Below are 19,093 nucleotides of genomic sequence, written 5' to 3' on the forward strand. Positions count from 1 at the left end.
GGTGTCATCCACTTTCCTGACTCAGAGGCACCGTATGACGGGCATGTCTTAACGGCTAACGTTTTAGCCTCAACCACTTTCATGACACAGATGGCGCTGTGTGACAGCTATGCCTTAACTGTTATTGTTTCTTAAAGAGTCACGTTATTGTGACGTTAAAAAGTCAGAGTCGATGTGACTGTACTGTACATTACATCGATCATGTCACCATCATTACAGCGAACATGTCACTGTGACACAAAAAGTGAGCTGCGCCTAACAGCCTGTCTTGCCGACCCCCACTTCTGGTGCCACATAGTCCTGTCTTAGCCATTGCTATCAGCGTTCAATTTTCTTCAGACAAATGAAGCAGAAGATTGAAAAGGATACGAGAGGAGTTTTTACAGGACTTGGATATTATACAGGCAATAAATAGAGATATTCTGTGGAGAACAGTTGTTGACTTAAAATTTCCTTGAAGGACACCTGCGAGCTGATCCTAAAGTCATTTCTATAGCAGATGGCTGAGGTTCTGTCAACTTTAGCGTGATCTAAAATGCTTCATAATACCAATGCAAATTCAACCACATGGGGAGACATCTCTTCATATCATCTAACATTTGTGTTTTTGTGATTGATGCTCAAAGAAAATGACACTTATTGATTGCCGTTACATAAGAAATACTTCAAGAATTGTCACAAGTGAAATGAATTTAAACCTTTTACGTTACAAATCGGGTGAATGTGTGAGCACAATGCATGACATGTTTGCTGCTGCGTTTAAGTTTTATGAAGGCATTTGGCGCGCTTGAGCGATGATTGTGTAATACAGCCTTAGCTAACAAACAATGTACTGAAAACCTGACTAACACTTTGTAACACCAATTAAGTAATTGCGTAATTGCATTAATTACGCATTTGCCCAAACAGATACATGTACCATGCTGAAACTTTATTTTGATTTTATTGCATGATGACATCTGCTTAAAACCACATATAAAGCACTGGAATCTGTACCTCTGCCTACTTTTTGTGAAGACACTGAAGGATTTTGCGGCGATCCGCCAAGGGTTCCCCACTCCACTATAGACGGGACAGCGCCGCCATACAAAGAAGGCACTCCGCTACTATACATCTGCAACCCGGGCTACTATTTAGATGGCAGTCCGTATTCACGATGTCTCCGAGGAATCTGGGACGGCCCCATTATGGCTTGCCGACGTAAGTCAGTTTGAAAACAAATGGTTCATAGCGCAGCTTGTTCAATGAGGCAAATCGTCGCTGACTTTGCTGAAGGACGAATACCAGTGCAAAAGTCACAATCCCTCCAGGAATAAAGGAATCCCAATACAAATACTAGATTCCTTTCCGCTTCGAACGTCAGGGGTCCGAATCGTTCATGCACATACGCCAATAATCCTAGCGTAGTGGATCAAAGGCCTTTGATTTAAAGAGTATATTGCCCATATACGTGCTGATCTTATTTACTCAGTGCTTTTCAATGGCCCGTGGTCGGTAAAGCTCTTTAACACTGAAGGGGCCTTACCGGTCAGCATATTATATATGGATTTCATACGATAGCCCCTCTATTAGACATCGTCTTCTCTGTGAGGATTTAGGATGCCACTTTATCGCCATTTTGATGATATACGACAATGGACCAGAGAAAAACAACTAAATTTGTCTTCATATTCCTATTTATAGCTGGATATGTAATCATTATTCCCGCATATAACATATTAGAAATACGATGAATATAGCATTCTTATGGTTCCAGGGATCTCACTGAAACATTCTGATAAAGCATTGGTCTCACCACAACCTACCATTCTTTTGTCACAGGTTCGAATCCATCTCTCGCTAGCAAGGCTACGGCTTAGGCCAAGTGGTGTGTCTAGTACCTGACGAAGGGAGGCTTGAAGTCAGCAGCCTGTGGAATGACGATGGTTATTCTGGCTGTTCCGATTAGCTTTACTCATTAATGTGACCATTACTGCTTCCGTGAACATCAATTCAATAAATAAATTCAATGGTTTTATTGATTTGGAAACAGGTTCATATTGCCTACCTTTACAAAATGTAGAGCTAATAGAAAGAATGCTAAGGTACTTTAAATTAAAAAGTACCTATGTTCATTGTTAACGACGTAAGTAAGGAGCCCCGGTATTCATAATCCTCACACAGTTCAAGCTGCACGTTGTGATTGGCAGTACATTTTAGATTACAGGATTTGAATTCAGTCTAGATATGTGAAACGAAACATTGTTCCAACAGCATTGTGTCAACGTGGTTTTAAGCAATGCATGTTTTCTGACACAGTCTATAAATCCATATTTTAAAGTCATAGCTGTAGTAAAGTATATCAGGTGAAAATATAACACATTTCTTCATTTTTCATGTATCTCGATATACGATATATAATCATGAAGGCAATTGTTTTTCTCTATAAGGAATTCCCAGAGAACTGCCTTTAAGTTTCACGTTTACCATCAGAGAACGGTAATACGTTTCACATTCTACTGATGGTGAAATACACATACTGACCACTAAGGCCCTGCGCCTTTATTCTGATGAATGTATCTAATGACGGTCACATTCATGCTATATTCAAACAGTGATTCATTTTAGGTCTATAGTTAAGGAGTGTAAAGGACTATCCGGGACTATGCTCTAACGGATAGAATTGGTCTATAACTTTGATAACCCTCAATGATAACTATTTTCCTATGACTCAGATTCTTGGCTATGAATATCAGAGCTCATCTAAAGTATCGCAGTTTATCACGTATCTCTATACATATGTATATCTTCTGGTGAACTGTACATGTATACCCCTTGTATCTGGCGTTCTTTGTTTTCCAGCTAAATCTTGCAGCGATCCCGGCTACCCGCGCCATGGCTATAGACACAGTTCCGATTTTACGTACGGCGCCCGCGTGTTTTACTACTGTAATGATGGCTACAAATTAGTTGGGGACAGTTTCCGAACGTGCGAACTTGATACCGAGTGGACTGGTACATTGCCTACTTGCGAAGGTGGGTTTTCCCCTCCAATCTTTAAATGATTCTTAGTGCGTACCGATGTCATGTGTACATGTTTACGCTTAATTGTTGTACTACTCGAGAGGGAAGACAAACATGAGCCGGGGAGAAGAAACTTATTTGTTGTTAAAAGTTTGTATGTAGCTTTTTATTGCCTGGTACTAAAACGGACGGTTATACCATTATGTTTAATGAGAAACCAGAAACACAAGTAGAAACTAACACCTCCCTTTTACCTCCTCTGCATTGTTGTTCGGTGTTCAATATTCTGATCTTGTTTAGTACTGAAGATACTGTAATACACTAAACTGTAGATTTGTATCAAAACTCCTAATGTTAACAAGTCAGTTACGGATTGTCATTTGAAACTCTGCCCGATGTCTTTGGATGTTTAACTCCGAAATGAAAGGAAAATGTTGAAATCATATAGGATACGGGTGCTACTAGCATCCAGTAATATGTATTCTCTGTGTACGTTTTCCGTGCAGATCGGGTCATTTATAATTGGACTAAATGTGAACGAGACCCTTCCATCTCTTTGTCTGACTGTATACGCATTGTGACAATCCAGATCACTTGTTAGCCTACACAATTTTAGGTATGGTAAAATAAGCCATTTTGTCGTTTGGCTAGTTGCCAACAGCGATGCCAGACCATACATACTACATGTACGTTAAGGTGGTCCTCACCCTAGGGAATACATTGTTCTGTATCGTCCCATAGACAAGATGTATCATATATCCACGTTCTGTACAGTGCTACCTGTCATTTCCAATCACACGGAAACAGCAATATTAATGGTTTTATAAGTCGTCTGCGCCAGGTGCCTAATTTGGGGGGTTTTAGTCAGAAGGGAATTGGTTTGTCATTAATAATCAACCAACGTAACGAGAAGGCTTGGACTCACATTTGTTAGATGCTCAGAATGTGAATGCTTAGGGAAGCCTTTGGTTGTAGATTATCACTTCACAAATATCTCGCTGTTCATTTGTGCACACTTTGCCATTGTGTTAATGTGAATTATAGCACCTAACCTTGCACTCGGTGTCTTTTCCCTGGAGCGTGGTGAGATATCACGTCTGGTTTCTGCGGCATAATATAAATATCACAGTCAGTCACAAACGTGTATCTATATCCTTGTCATCTTTTGCGCCTTACTATATTAGTTCATTTTAATGCCGACGCTCGTGCTGGGAAGACTAATGAAAACTTAATACGTAGGAGAAAAGACACCCTTTCAGGCAAAGGAACAGTTATATTACAGGTATACATCCGATCTTCTTTTCAGAAGAAATGCATTTCCATCATCAAAAGACTTACATTTAAAACAAATCATGAGAACATGGTAGTGCAGTATAGTCCAGATGTAGGCCCTAGAGGCACTGTATGAATAAACTGTGCTTCGATGGACAGGTAAATTAACTTACACATTTTCACCAGTTTATACCATTATAAAAACTACAAAACGGAAGTTTTTCCACAAGTGTTATTTTATTCCATCATCCTCTTCGGCTTTAACCTGTCGCCAACATGGAGCGGACGTTCTTCTCACGTCCCCATAACGTTGTTCTCCCCAAATCTTCGACCTTTGTTGAGCCACCATCTGCGAATTTCCCCTTGAGGGAGATGGCACTTGGCCTTAGTCCTCCTAAATGGAGATTCCGGGCATGTCCAGAAATTATTCTCACATTACAACACCAACACTGAGTGAGTAGATGAGAAGGGTTCCCCTGGCACCAACAACCTCCACGTCCCTTCTCAATCAAACCAGTACCCACGATGTGGCTAATTAACTTATCTGGGAAGGACGGTCGTCTGTGTCAAACGCATTCAACGTGCCATCAAGCAACGTGTGTTCCTCTAGAGCTATGTGTGTCCACTGGCAAAAGTAAAGTTCATCAATATGTCATTACGTCGATGAAATGAAGAGCCCACATATAGCGGCCATTTTACAGGTTCAAATGTGTTATATGTTATATTTCAGACTTTTAAGACTCACTGCTATTCTTGATAGAATCTGGTGTTATGAAAATACATGAACGTAACACACAGTACGACTTGAATGTATTTACCGAGGGAAGAGGTTCAATTTTAGGATGGCCCTATAAGGCTACAAGGAAAGATTGTTAAATGTTCAGCCATACTTTAGTCAACAGCATCATACAATGATTAAAAGGTCAAATTTAATCATTGCAATTATTATATTTGCATGTTCTAAAATAACATCCGCTCAAATAGTCATCAGCTTGCAACCGATTGCCTTTAAAACGTGATAAAGAAAGATTTATTTAGATATAATTGTCATTGAGAAAGCGACTTTGAAACCAAGAATGGAATTCTCTAGTCATTGCTTCTTCCAAATTACATTTAATGTAAACATATTATGTTGACCATATTAGTAATACATTCAAGAGTGTGAACTGTCCTCTGCGTATATACAGGATAGGATATGGTCCCCTCACTTACCCTAAGTATCCCTATCTCCCTTGACTTTGAGAGGCAGGTTTTACCCGGATGTTAGCTGATATGCTCGTAAATGTTAGTATGAGCTGTGAGTGTGAAGTTGTATTTGTCTATTGTCTGGTACTTTGGCTTTACACAACGGGCCTCAGAACCTTGTTGTCCATTACCCGGTTTGAGTTAAATGGATCATTTTACAATGAAGACTACTGGAGAAGTCTGTCAGGTCGCTCTACGTGGCAAGGCTTTAAAACAAGCGCAAAGTGCTCGGAAATGTATTCGTCACGTTTTAGACTAATGGAGTTTGGAAGAGTCAAATATCTCTTATATTGGACTGCAAGATTAGATATCTTCTGTGTTCTTGTATATTAGCACTAAATTACTGTTATTTTCACTCAGACGTTCATTGCGTCAACAAGAATGTAATTGTAACGACTAAAGTAATAAACTGTAATGTATCAAATTCACCGCATTATAAAGATAAATAGGTATTTTTGACGTTATAACTGTATGACTATATGGCACCTGAATTTCAAATATTCGGCCATATCACACTCGTGTGTTGAAGGTCCACGTTGTTTACACATTATTACCACATTATTAATCTGATAATTCTGTACAGGATATACTGTCGTCGAAACTTGGCTGATACTCATGCATACAAACAGTTATCAGTTACTTGCCAGCTTGTATATCATGTTAGAATATTAATTGTAGCGAGTTTTCTCTCGAATTTTGGTGACATGTGAATTGTGTATGGTAGGTACTTCATTGAAATGGTGCCGTTTGGTGTCTGACTCAGGATCAATGTCTACCGTGGCTGCGGCCACTGTTCAGCGCCCCAAGAGTACGCCAGAGACATGTTATGGTAGTTAACCGTCTGAGTTCTAGTATGAAGGGTTGGAAATGGCTCGTTGCATACTAATCGTACTTTTTTGCCCAGAATGTAAGGCACAGAACCACTCAGGGACTAGACTGGAGACTACAGACGGGATAATAGACCTTTAGTTAATCCGTGGAAGGGAAACACCATTTCCTGTTGGGCTTAATGAGTTTTGCTATAGAAAAGGAGCGGCAATGATTCTTTGTTTCTTAAAGCCTTTGGCATGTATAAAGGTTTGTTCTATGCATCTTATATATCCAGAATTTTGACACTCACTAAGACTCCCTCTATTAAGTGATGAAAAGATAATCCTCCCGCGAAGACAAGTAACATGCATGCAGGCAAAACAAAAGCTTGAATAATGGCCAAAGTATTTTCACAACCTCTAGCTGCTACTAAGGAACAGGACGTGTAAATTCATAAAACACTATGGACATGTGATGCAATCTGTTAATTACATTTTTATTAGGCTTCAAAGCTTGAGATATTGTTATCGTACGTATTAATTTTTACTTTCTTTTGCTTCCTTTTTACCAAACGTAATTTGTTCATACCTCGTAAAGCGCTCATCTCAACGGCTTGTGCTTTAAATCCGACAGTCAGGAAGCGTTTAAAGGGACTCTTAAACATATTTGGTCTCGAGACATGACCTTTTTTTGCCACCGTAATGGAGTTTCATGAAAGTCTTCTCCATACCCACTGAGACAACTCAGTCAACAGCTACACATGTTAAAAATGGTAAAGGTTAGCTATTGGATCAGACTATTTTTTCAAACGTCAGATCTGATAGAAATCTTGATGTTTTATCAGTAAAAACTTCTATTCCGATGTAGCTGAACCTGCTGGTTTCAGGTATAAATATTCTTAGCAATTTAAATTTTAATTTTAAAATTTCGAATGTTTTGAGTATAATATATGCTAAACTTATTAAAGATTTAAATAGAGTTAAACATATGTTAAAATATGGCGTTTCAAACTTGTCAAATCACTGATAATCACTATGTTGGCATGTTGTCTCTTCATTGTATGAGGGGAAAAACCCCTGCAGGATATGTCTATCTTTTGCTATGGAGGTTTACCTTAATTTGTGGCATTTTGTAATTCGTCATAGTCTTTTGTGGGGCGATTGAATGGTGCAGTGGAGCGGGGTCAGTTTGGGAAAAGCAATATATATGAGAAAAACTTAGTGTAACAGTTTCTAAATGTTAGAAACAAGAACATGCTGCCTTAATAGAGTAGCCGAGCAGGTGGGAAGTGGATTCGAACAATTGACCTCACAGGTCAAGAGCTAGTCATCTTCGGCGACATCGTCTTACATATACGGCGATGGATGTGTGGTGTATGTTGGTTCAGAGCAGAAAGGGGGGGGGGGGGGGGGGTGGCGGCGGGGCGCTTTTAAGAACCAAAAAGGTCAAACAATCAACATGTAAGGAAGGCTGTGGGGCTCCATTGTTAGCATGGTACAAACAAAAGATGAGTAGAGTAATAAGCATATCCAGATTGTCTTGTTTTTTCAAAAAGATTTTATTTTTTGAAGCTATAGGATCATTTACATAGTCCATGGCCTGGTTTGTGTCCTAGGCGTCGTTTGTATGGTTTTCTCTGTGCACAGCTGAGCTGTTGTGTCTTCACGAAGCATAATCCAGGCACCCAACCAGCCATTCGTGTTCTGCATTTGTCTGGCTTCATCTTTAGTACCATTATAAAAGCTGTTAAACGAGAAACTCTTTGGCCAGTAATTATACCTTTGTCTCGCTTATGATTCAAGCCTAGTCACATTCTCCAGTTTATCGATTAAGCAACGAAGGCTTTCCTTCAAACGATAAGATGTAAACAGTCTAGTTGGTCAGACTGCCCAAGAATGAAGAAACTATCAGTTCTACTCACAATGCACTTTACAAGTGTACCCACTGCAGCACTAGATGGAGCGGCCAGATATTCCGATATCAAAAGCAGACAAGTACCGAAAGCGAGTGGATTTCGGATAACTATGGTTTACGTTACCAAAAATACCATATGTTACGTTACCATATGTATCATACTGTGATGAGCAATATACAGTCATATTTTGGGTTGAACAAATAGCGGAAGCGGACAAACACCCAGACCCTCTTTGTCTGCAAAAAGAATTCAGACTGTCTTCATCTTAAATTGCTCTAATGTTAATTCAGACTCACAGTCTATAGACTAATGTTGTCATCATCGGGAGTGCTGTAATAAATATACGACTTAGTTTCAAAGTGGGTGATGCTAAATAACATTTCCGTAAAAGTGAAAGAAACGTATCGTGATTCAGTTCTATATTATTGGTCGCGGAAATGTGACTGTAGTGTTATTGTACCACAGAGTCTTCTTCAGTTTCACTACACACAAGGGTTACCATGGAATGCTTCCATCTTCCACGAATTTCTGGAATTTCTCATTAATAACATCTATGTGAAATTCCGGGAAACAATATATCAACAGTGCATAGGTACTCCCATGGGTACAAATTGTGCCCCTCTTTTGGCCGACCTATTCCTGTTCTCATATGAATACGACTGTATGCAGAAACTATTACGGAGTAATCCTCACCAGGTCCGGTCTTTCGCATTCACTAAACGGTATATTCATAATCTGCTAGCTTTAAACAATCTGTATATAGCAAAGGCTATGAAAGATAGGTATCCGCCTTGGCTGAATTTAAAGGAAACCATAGACTCTCCAGACGGTACATCTTATAACAAATTATATTTGTACAGGGGACCAAAATGGTTTCCTCTCTCGCAGACTGTATACCAAGATTGCATGATTCCGTCCTATTTTCGTACTTTCTTTGGTAGTTTGTGTTAAACGTCGTTTTGGGAATTGGCCTTGCGATTTTTGATTCGGAACATCCTTATTGGATGGTGGCAAGTCCCATTTAATACTGCCTTGATGGCAACGTTATATCGCCTAGTTTTTGGATGAATGATAAAGGCCATAGCCTCACAGTTAACACAAATGTAACTTGCCCCTCGACACCAGCCGAACTTTGCTAGCCACTATTTTCGGCTCGAGTTGGCTGCAGTAGGTGTCGTCAGGAAAATAATTTATTTGATTGGTGAACTCAAGAATATTTCATTCATACGACGTCTGCTAATATTATGGTGGGAAGAAACTGAGTGGGGGAAGAGATAAACAAACGGAAATGTACACCACGTTTGGGAGTCTTCACTATAATTACTCTTATAATAAGGAACAGAGGGAACTAGTAACAGCTATTGTGAAAAAATTCTGATGAAGCTCGTACACTATCCGAGTCTATTCAGCAGGCCCGAAACAAGGTTTCCGGGCTATTATATGATCAGAGCGGTTGATGTGAAAGTCCACAAAGCTGCAATAGGACGACCCAATATCAGAGTTACAAAAACTGACATACCAGTCACAATTTAGTTCATTGACACAAATCACACATTCCAGAGAGGATTTTTTTCCAAAGCATTGAGAGAAGTGATACGTTTCATACCTGAATAGCTGTGATATCTTTGCTTTGAATACTGTGGAGTGGTATTAATTATTTTCGACGTATCAAAGCCTCTTTGACATATCACATGTCTCTTTGTATCAGGCTGTTCCCAGCGCTGACCTTTTTGTAGTACGGCTTGGCTATCACGGTATACTCACACCTGAGCGATTTCTTCCTTCAGTTTGGAGTTTATCTTCATTGTTTACCTTATTGAATGCATCCTTTTTAACAAAGGTGAATGACAGTTCTCAGTTTGCGAAACTTCTGAAGTTCAATCACTGACGTTGTCGAGATAACTTAAGATATTGAACAACATGTATTCCATTCGGCTGAACAGAAGTGTTTGCGTCCAAAAAGTGATCTCAAGCAGTTAATTAGCTAAATTCAGTAGCTCATTCAGAATCACAGTATTGCCAGTATCTATCTAAAACATGTTTGTCATGTCGTTCATCACGCCATGGTGGCAGAGCCAAGGAAATATGTCAGGTCTCGGACGAATTCAGGTGTCTCTTATTGACGACGTTTTCAATCTTTTTGCTTGAAGTACGAACAGACAGGTGGATTACGGGCTGTGTAAACGCCTCAATGGAGCCTCTATGGACACAAAGGCAACCAGCCTTCGCTAAGTTTACGGCTATCTGTCTTTGACGTAACTGGGACCGGTGGCGGATTACAAATCGGCAATTTATGGACCTAGCTGCAAATGCGGAAGTACTCAGCCGTGTGTTGGCCGACAGATAGCTTGGATGAGCGTCGAGCACCATAAAATCACCATGATAAAATAACCGTCCCTGGAGGACATGGGATGGGTTGATGGCGCCTTGCCCAACTCGCACCGATCACTCCATAGGCCATGACACAATATGGGCTCAGTAAATTACCTAACCGCTCGGTTTTGTTTCATGTGATTGGTATTTTGCACTCTACTTTAACAGTACCTCAGTCATATGATGGATGCCTGCAGCTCTTGATAACCGTTTTGCGCCGTGTCAAACTGTATATCAGCTCCACATTGGAGGACTGTGATCACTTTTTAACACAAGTGCTATTTTACCGCGTTTTATTCCCTGATGTTCACCAGTGAACTGGGTTTTGTGTTCACGAGAAAGGAAATGGCCAGTTCCTTACGTTAGATAAATGCACAGGTAAACAAGTTTCAGATACAAACCGATCAAAATATATAAAATAAACCTGCGCTTGTTTGATTGGCTATAACAATGCCTCCAGTGTATTTTTTGATATTTTGAAGATTTCGGCGTTGTATTACCGTGGTCATTTACAAATGTTCTTCTTGATAAAAGTAAAAGGTCGGCCAGAATAATGGTGGGAGAAAACCAGGGTGAGTTCGGGAGAAACTGATGACCATCCGCAGGTTACCAGTGGACCTTACTAAGTACTGCCGGAGAGGAAGCCAGCATGAGCTGGAGTTGAACTCACATCGACCGTATTGGTGAGAGCGCTGGTTCGCTAACCATCTCGGCCACTGAGGCCCCATGTCTGTGGTAAGTCCTCGTTACTTATTTCTCGAGGTGAGTAGAGCTTGGATAAAACTTTGTTCGAAGTTCAGCTACTAGGAAATCAATTAACCAGTCACATTGGGTCTTATCTTGTTAACAAAATCTCCCAAGAGACTGGACACAATTCCTTTAAATTTTCCAGAACTTCTTGGCAAAATGACCTGGCTTCCTTATGTATGTCCAATTTTTCGTGGCTTCAGTGAAAACTGGTGGTTTCTTGTTTTTCTGTAAGTAAACGTTTTTTTTGATACGTGTGTTTTTTTTGCGTAGGGACGTTGTTGTTAATGTTTCTATTAGAAAGGGGCATCGTGATTCTCTAATCTGAAAGTCCCCCTTCTTCGAAAGTGGAGCTTTATAGGACTAGGTTTATCTTATGTTGATAATTAATAGGTTATAATAAAAACATGGCTTTGGCGATGGAGGGGCAGCGTTACACTTCACAATGTTATTTAGCGTTCAGATAGTTCTGTTAGGAACTGATTTTTGTATCTGGTCACTAATATTGGCTTTCACAGTTCACAGGCCTGATTTGATTCTGTGTTATCAATGTTTTTTGTATTGTCCTGTTTTTTGTTCTATCAATCTATCAGTGTAAGACTTTTTCATTAAGAATTAAGGATTCGGTTTTTGTTGCAATTTTTTGTTTCAGTATGTATGGATATGTTCTTTTAACAAACCTGAAATAAGCTAAAATTCTGATCCAGTCTCGTCAACGAAAATGAAGCAAAAATAAAAACCCATTATCTTGGTTCATACCAAAGATGTCTACTTCGCGGCTTTTGATGGAAGCATTGCTTTGTATCTATGATTGACAAAGGTAGTTTCTACAATGGCGTAAGGGTATGACCTAATAGTGTACGTAGACAAACAATTTTGTTATAAAAAAGTGATGTCTAAAGACATGTTTACGTGGTCCAGTTCTAGAGGCTTCGCTCGCCCTACTTCGGTTACATTACCCTTTTACCAGAGCACACTATAAAATCTTGCCTGCAGCACTTCTTTAATCAGTCATAGCCGTCTTAAGCCCCTGGGATATCGTCTGCTTCCATCATTCGTTTTAGTAAGGTAATCTTCAATACAGCATTAAGTACTAATCAAGTCTGATCACATTTATTCAATGGCGTCATCATGTAAGCAGACGGATATTATGCCAGTTTAAATATAGAGGAAAAAGTTGTACAGAAACTTGGACTACAGAGCGAGCACATCTTTGACCTTAATTTGAGGTGATATAGATACATCTGACAATAAACATTTCAGAAATTGCCGATATTTTATTAACATAGATAAAATTTAATCGTCGAAAGCTTATGGCTCAGTTAAGCTGGATACTGATACTCGCCTAAATGAGGGTAAAGTAGACTGGGGAAAGGTTGTAATTTGTTCTCCGAGATTCATTTCTCTGGTAGGTACAATAATTAATTCCCAGATAAACGTTTCTTTATTGTTATGAGATTGTGTCCGACCATGTCATTACTGTAGTGGAATAAGTTATATATTGCAACTACCTCAATGCTGTCGTACTCTGGTGGTTAGCGCGTTAGCACAGCGTAATGATCCAGGAGTCTCTCACCAGTGAGGTTGCTGTGAGCTCAAGTCCAGCTCAGGCTGGCTTCCTCTCCGGCCGTACGTGGGAAGGTCTGTCAGCAACCTTCGGATGGTCGTGGGTTACCTCCGGGCTGTGCTCGGTTTCCTCCCACCATAATGCTGGCCGCCGTCGTATAAGTGAAATATTCTTGAGCACGGCGCAAAACACCAATCAAATAAATGAATCAATGCTGTCCTCCATGAATTCTATCGTCCGCCTCGAAAGCTGGAAACAGGAGTTTGAACCAAAGTTGGGTTATATATCTTTGGTAATTCACTGAGTTGACTTGAAACACAGTAGATCAAATACGTTTGCAATTGGTCTGATGAAAGAAGAAAGGCAAACCGAAATAATGTTGAAGGCTATGCTGACACCCAAGCATTCCAACAAATCCAATACACCCTATGTGTACTGCTAGTTCACTGCAACCTCATATCTAACTAAAACCACTCGGAACTATATATCTTTTGAAGTGTATATTTTATATATACGCCCGAGGTGCGTAGTTAATCGCTGAATACGTTATAGGCAAGAAAACTTAATCTTATATGCCATACCAAAAAGTGTATATTAAAATCTTCATCATGATTATATTTCTGCTATATTTACAAAGTTTTAAACAAAAGTTCATTGCTTTGGTGATGTCGACATATGGAAAGCTATGTATAATGGATAAATGATGAGGTTACATCATGTTAGTAACGACATGAGGAACTGCTAGGTCGATCACAGTTTTTATATAGGCAAATGTATATACACGTAGTTTTGATACCATTTTGCTCCTCATATGTGTACATTTTGTCGATAATTTCCCATATGGCTGGCGGGAGATGAAAAATGGTTAGGAACAGTGTGATAAAGTTCATTTCTCTGAATATTTGAGTATATAAGGCATTCGTACTGTATAGCGTGTAATCAGAGGAGGATCGGCCAACATCACGGACAGGCTCATTATGCTATCAGAGATAAGGAACCGAGTCCAGATGAGAGATTCTGCGATACTGGAACCTTGGGCTAACAGTCTTACTCCCTGGAGACTTCCCTTGACAGTGTACAAAACATTTACAAAGAGGGCACTCTAGATTAATGGCAGTCCATGTCTGCAAAATGTATACATTGTGTGTCGTATATATTAAACTTACCAATGAAGTAAAATTATTATATTTAGACCGCTGGTACGACGTACACACAGCGTATACCCGACCATTTTACTCATCTTTGAACTTGCGTAAAAGGAATATGATATTTTAAAAAATTATTCCGTTCTATTCATATCAATTCTTAATTAACTTTGATTTCTTGTGTAAAGTGCTCCAAAAGTGCTCAGAGAAACTGGTTCTCTATTCTCAAGATGTGTGCATGTATTGTCTATCACGCAGTACGAATTTGGTCGAGTGTACCCAAATTAGTTATTTTAATGGTCTAATTCAGCTAAAACGCCATACCGGTATTTCTCCATGGGTCCATTCATTCCCACATTGTATGTGTACTCCACCAATTATGCAATTATTATATAATTATAGGATATAATGAATACCTTCGATAGTTCCATATGAACTATCGTAATTAGATGAAAGGCGGTTATGTACCCAAATCAACTATCTTAATCAGCTACTCTCAAAAAAATAATCTATTAAATTTAACAGAAATTTTGTTGTTCGAGTGAGGCTAGAATGTATTCTGTTATTTCTCTGTTAAATAAAGCACACACATTCTATTAACACAACATGAAGAATGCATTAGACTAACAGGATATTGTGTTGAATATAAGGCATTATTATGCTATCATAACAGAATACTTTCAAGCATCACTCAGACAACAGACTTCCTGTTTTAGTTAACAGATTATGTTTTTGAGTGAAAAACACTTTAAGGGAATTTTAAGCTAAGCTACCGGGGCATTCATTTACAAGTTTTGTACCATGTACCAGCCTGTGTGGAAGGAGGGGAAGCTGATGAAGCACGTCAAGTAAATTCCACCTCAGTTCTATTTACGTGCGAATGTTCCAAGATCTGCTTAAGAACTTCCAGCTTCTTTGACAGACATTCTCCTGGGAACTTTTATGTCTTGTTATTTTCTTTTTGTTTACTTTTCGTACAGCTATAAAAACACCGGAGGAATCGGCCATTGTGGAGGAGAAGGGCTCAGGTGAGATACAAGTTGAAGTTCCCAGTCCCGATGCCAGGAAGACCACACCCGTGGGAAGAAAAACGGTTTATGATTACGAAAGTATCCCGTCCAAACCCATCGACAGGGACGTGCTGATAGACGGTGACTTAGGGCCAGATCCCGACTATCCTATCTCACCAGAAGACCCATACTCAAATTATGGCGAATTAGAAAGTGAAAGTGAAACCGGAACTAAACATCCAGATAATGAAAAGGCGGCGAAGACCACTCCAAAGTCAAATTTACATGTCATTAAGCTTTACCCTGAGAAACCGTTAGACGCATTAACTCGCAACAACAACAACGATCCTGATGAAAGCTCAACCAGTAAGCCAAGAACCCCATCCTCTGATTCCTTGACTACCGACCTTATTCCAGAATTCCTCAATCGTCACGATGCCATTCCTGCGAAAACGGAGACTTTGGACACGCTGGTAGATCTCGACGACCTGGAACCCATAAAGGTGGATCCCGGACCGGATGTCAGCGAACCCGATCACGAATCTGGTTCAGGTTCCGGTTTTTCATCAGGGGAGGTAATTGATGAAGAAATAGAATTGGGATTGTTTACAACAGCGTCACCACCTTCACCTGGAGGTAAGACTTGGAAGACAACTTTGGGCAAAGTATCTGAATTTAATTTTGTAGACATACACTTTCATTCTATAGTGCCTTCCTGTTAGAAATATTATCGTATATTATCGTAAAGTTATCGAAAGCAAAAACAGGGGACATTTTGTGGACATATGCAACATTTAAAGTGCCAAATTTCCATCTGGAATGCTTGTTTTAGTCCATATTTCTTGTTTTTATTTGTTTCATTTCAATCATTAGCTCCATGTGGAGCACCGCCTTCCATAGAAAACGCCTGGCATGACGGAACGGGCGTTCCGTACCAGGACGGCTCCTACGTGACATATACGTGTGTAGAGGGCTATTACACAGAGGGCTACTCCCATGTGTCATGTCGCAATGGAACGTGGGAAGATCCAAGATTCACGTGTATTGGTATGTTTTGTTTCTTTCTTACATAATATGGACATGGCGATATTTAACAGGTAGCAATATTTATATGTAGATGTATAACCTTACAGTTGTGTCTTTTCAAAAGATCAAAAGTCGCAATTCACAGTGCCAAGAGCAAATGTTTTTACGTAATATATCTTGACTGTCACTTGTGGATGTAGCCGTTTTCTTCCAACGCACAGTGTCATTATCTCGGCCCTAAGGTATTGGGGATTTGTCTGTTTCCATAGGTGACGTAGATGGTTGTAATGAAATTGTTCTGATTTATTTGTAAAATCTCGGTGTTTATGTTTGCTCGGAGTCAAACAAATGGATTCTAATACAAATTAATTGTTATACTGGCCCCTTTAGCAGCCTTAAGCAGTTGAGTATCAAATGATCCTGTCAAGATTAGCACCCAATTCCAAATACTAGTAGACACAACACCAGAGAGTCTGCATTAGAGCTGTTTGCATTCTAGGACCATTGCTGGAGATGACCCTTGCTGTGCTGTTTACGCTGGTTTATTAGACAGTGCGTTTCATTTGCTTTCAGTGCACTTTTTAAAATTAATTAATTTTAATTAAGGCAACGGCTTAGAAAACTTTCCTTTCCTCGTGTATATGGAATGGCGTGGGTGGGCCTTATTGGATACACATCTAACCCCATCCCACCTCACCAAACCTAGCCATCCCTCGCCTGAGACTCTGGTTTGACATAGTCACCCAGCTAGAAACTCTGGCTTTTGTCATAAATGTCATGAGCGCTTTTGTGGAATGTGTTTTTCTGGATCTTTTGGCTTTACCTTACTTTGCATGTCTCTGGGAAGTGAATAATCTAGTCTAAAACGTAGAAAATGATAAGCTAAACCTGCAAAACTGAGAGTACGTCAATAAGTTTTAATTATTTTATTATTGCTACTGAAGACAAATCAGGTAAGATTGCATATATATCTTACTGCCTTAAATGAAGTGCGTATAATTGTGTTATACTTTCTGTATTTATTTAGCAACAAAACAAGGCTAGTCATAAATTATCTCATGTCCTTTAGTTACCGATGTTCGTGGTGGCTATATTTGTTCAGTTAATAAAAAAGAAGAAAAGGAAAAACAAGGAAAAGGAAAAAGAATATCATCTTTTATATGTGGTTTATATGGTTTATATGTGCAAAGAGAAGACCTGTTATTTTGACAAGAAGTTGGTCTCCATTGGCATACAAAAGACAGTTTGTCAGATTTCCGGATTTTTGTAGAATAGCCATGTCAGTTTTGTTTGGTTCTTTTTCTGGAGGACATTGTCAAGTACAAAATATGTTAAAAACTAAATTTTTCGAGTAATGTTTTACAGAAATTATGATATGATTATTGTGACTAGGTACATGTCATTTTCAGAATTGAACAAAAGTAAAAATGTTCTGTTTAATTTATGGAAAAGGGAAAATTTGATTTTAGCTGTTTTTTGTCTTTTTTGTCTACTCCCGACCCAGACCACTCAGCTGCCTAATCTACCAAGCAATGTACATCGCATATGTTCTCTTGACTGACATGGTAATACTGCAGATATGGATGCAATATCTTCCTCATTTTCTATCATTCTTGCCATTGAAAGTTTTGCGCCTTTCTTCACTTAGTGAAATCTTGTGGAGAGCCTCCGGTGCCAGAGAATGGTTACAAACACGGTATGATGTATACCACGGGATCGCATGTCTTTTTCAACTGTAACGAAGGATACGAAATAGTAGGGGACAATTACCGGACCTGCCAGCCGAATCAGACCTGGAGCGGAAGTGTCCCTTTTTGCCGGCGTAAGCGTTTCTTTCTGCTGCCCAGTGTAATTGAGACGAAAGCTCGCTTGACATGTTCTAACCTCCCTTGTGATTTCTCGCTATTAACTTGTCACCTGCTTTGCTTTTACTAACCCTGCCGTGATTATCTCTATTTTTTGTTGTCTTTGATTTTTGTTTCACATGCACTGTTGTCCAATAGCCATGGCTTCAACGCTATTAGCGTACATCTGCCAATGCCGGGACGTGTTTACTTCAGATGTTTTAATGTTTCTCGGGTTAAAAATTGTTGTCATTTGGTAACGTTCTTGACTAGAACTGTACTTTGTTCTATATGTTGTTAACCATCAGAGAATGTTTTTTTGTGTGTGTGTCTGAAAAGAGCACAGTTTTACCAGGAATTCATAACAGTGTTCGTTGCTTTACTTGGAAAAGTGGTTACAACAGTACTCTTCAGATTTCTGCAGATTTCTGCAGCGGCAAACCCCTTACTTCAAACACTTGTTCGCCTTTTAAGAAGGAGACCGGGGATCAAATTCCGGCCGGCTCATATTTTAGACTTTAAACTTGTTAATCGTGGTATGGCGCTCAATATATAAAGCAATATGTATGGCAAGTATTGTGGAGCTGGTTCCGGTGAAGATATGCCTCACTAGAACGGCTAGGCGTACCAGCGAGACAGCCCGGTATATATCTCAACACTGGGACCAGCCTGCTCGGCAGGGAGACAAAGTCGTGTTATGACCAGTGTTAAAGGCGACGTTAATTCCCAAGATATCAAACCATCAAATCACATCCATCTCTAACTTGCCGAGCTCCGGCTATTTGTAAGTGAGTTTGTCAGGTGCTTGATTGGCGAGGTGTTGGAATTTCCGTAGGGATCAATGAGATCTCTTCCACTCGTAAATCTGATTGACATCATACAAGTGCATTAAGCTGAAACAGTATTGCATAAAACACTGGTGGAAACAGTTCACAGTTATAAAATCCTTTGGGGAAATGATCCTCAGAAAGCATAATTTACGAATCTTTGATTATGTATGTAAATTCACCTGTATAAAATCATCTGTATTACTTACAGATTCCATTTTAACGCTCTTTACCGTAAACGTACTTATTCATCATTTAACAAAGTCAGTAAAATTGAAAGGACCCCTTTTAGAAAACCAAGACTAGGCG

At 39.5% G+C, this 19,093-nt stretch overlaps 1 protein-coding gene across 1 annotated transcript in view; it reads left to right on the top strand.

Annotated features, from left to right (window-relative positions):
• LOC135467730 (sushi, von Willebrand factor type A, EGF and pentraxin domain-containing protein 1-like) overlaps positions 1-19,093 on the top strand; it is a 78,013-nt gene that overhangs the window by 44,895 nt on the left and 14,025 nt on the right. Inside the window, exons 3-7 of the mRNA XM_064745554.1 lie at positions 1,018-1,200; positions 2,842-3,015; positions 15,058-15,723; positions 15,961-16,134; positions 17,762-17,935. Coding sequence (XP_064601624.1) covers positions 1,018-1,200; positions 2,842-3,015; positions 15,058-15,723; positions 15,961-16,134; positions 17,762-17,935 — 1,371 coding nt within the window. The remainder of the gene's footprint in view (positions 1-1,017; positions 1,201-2,841; positions 3,016-15,057; positions 15,724-15,960; positions 16,135-17,761; positions 17,936-19,093) is intronic.

The sequence above is a fragment of the Liolophura sinensis genome, chromosome 6 (assembly GCF_032854445.1).
Source record: "Liolophura sinensis isolate JHLJ2023 chromosome 6, CUHK_Ljap_v2, whole genome shotgun sequence".
NCBI lineage: Eukaryota > Metazoa > Mollusca > Polyplacophora > Chitonida > Chitonidae > Liolophura > Liolophura sinensis.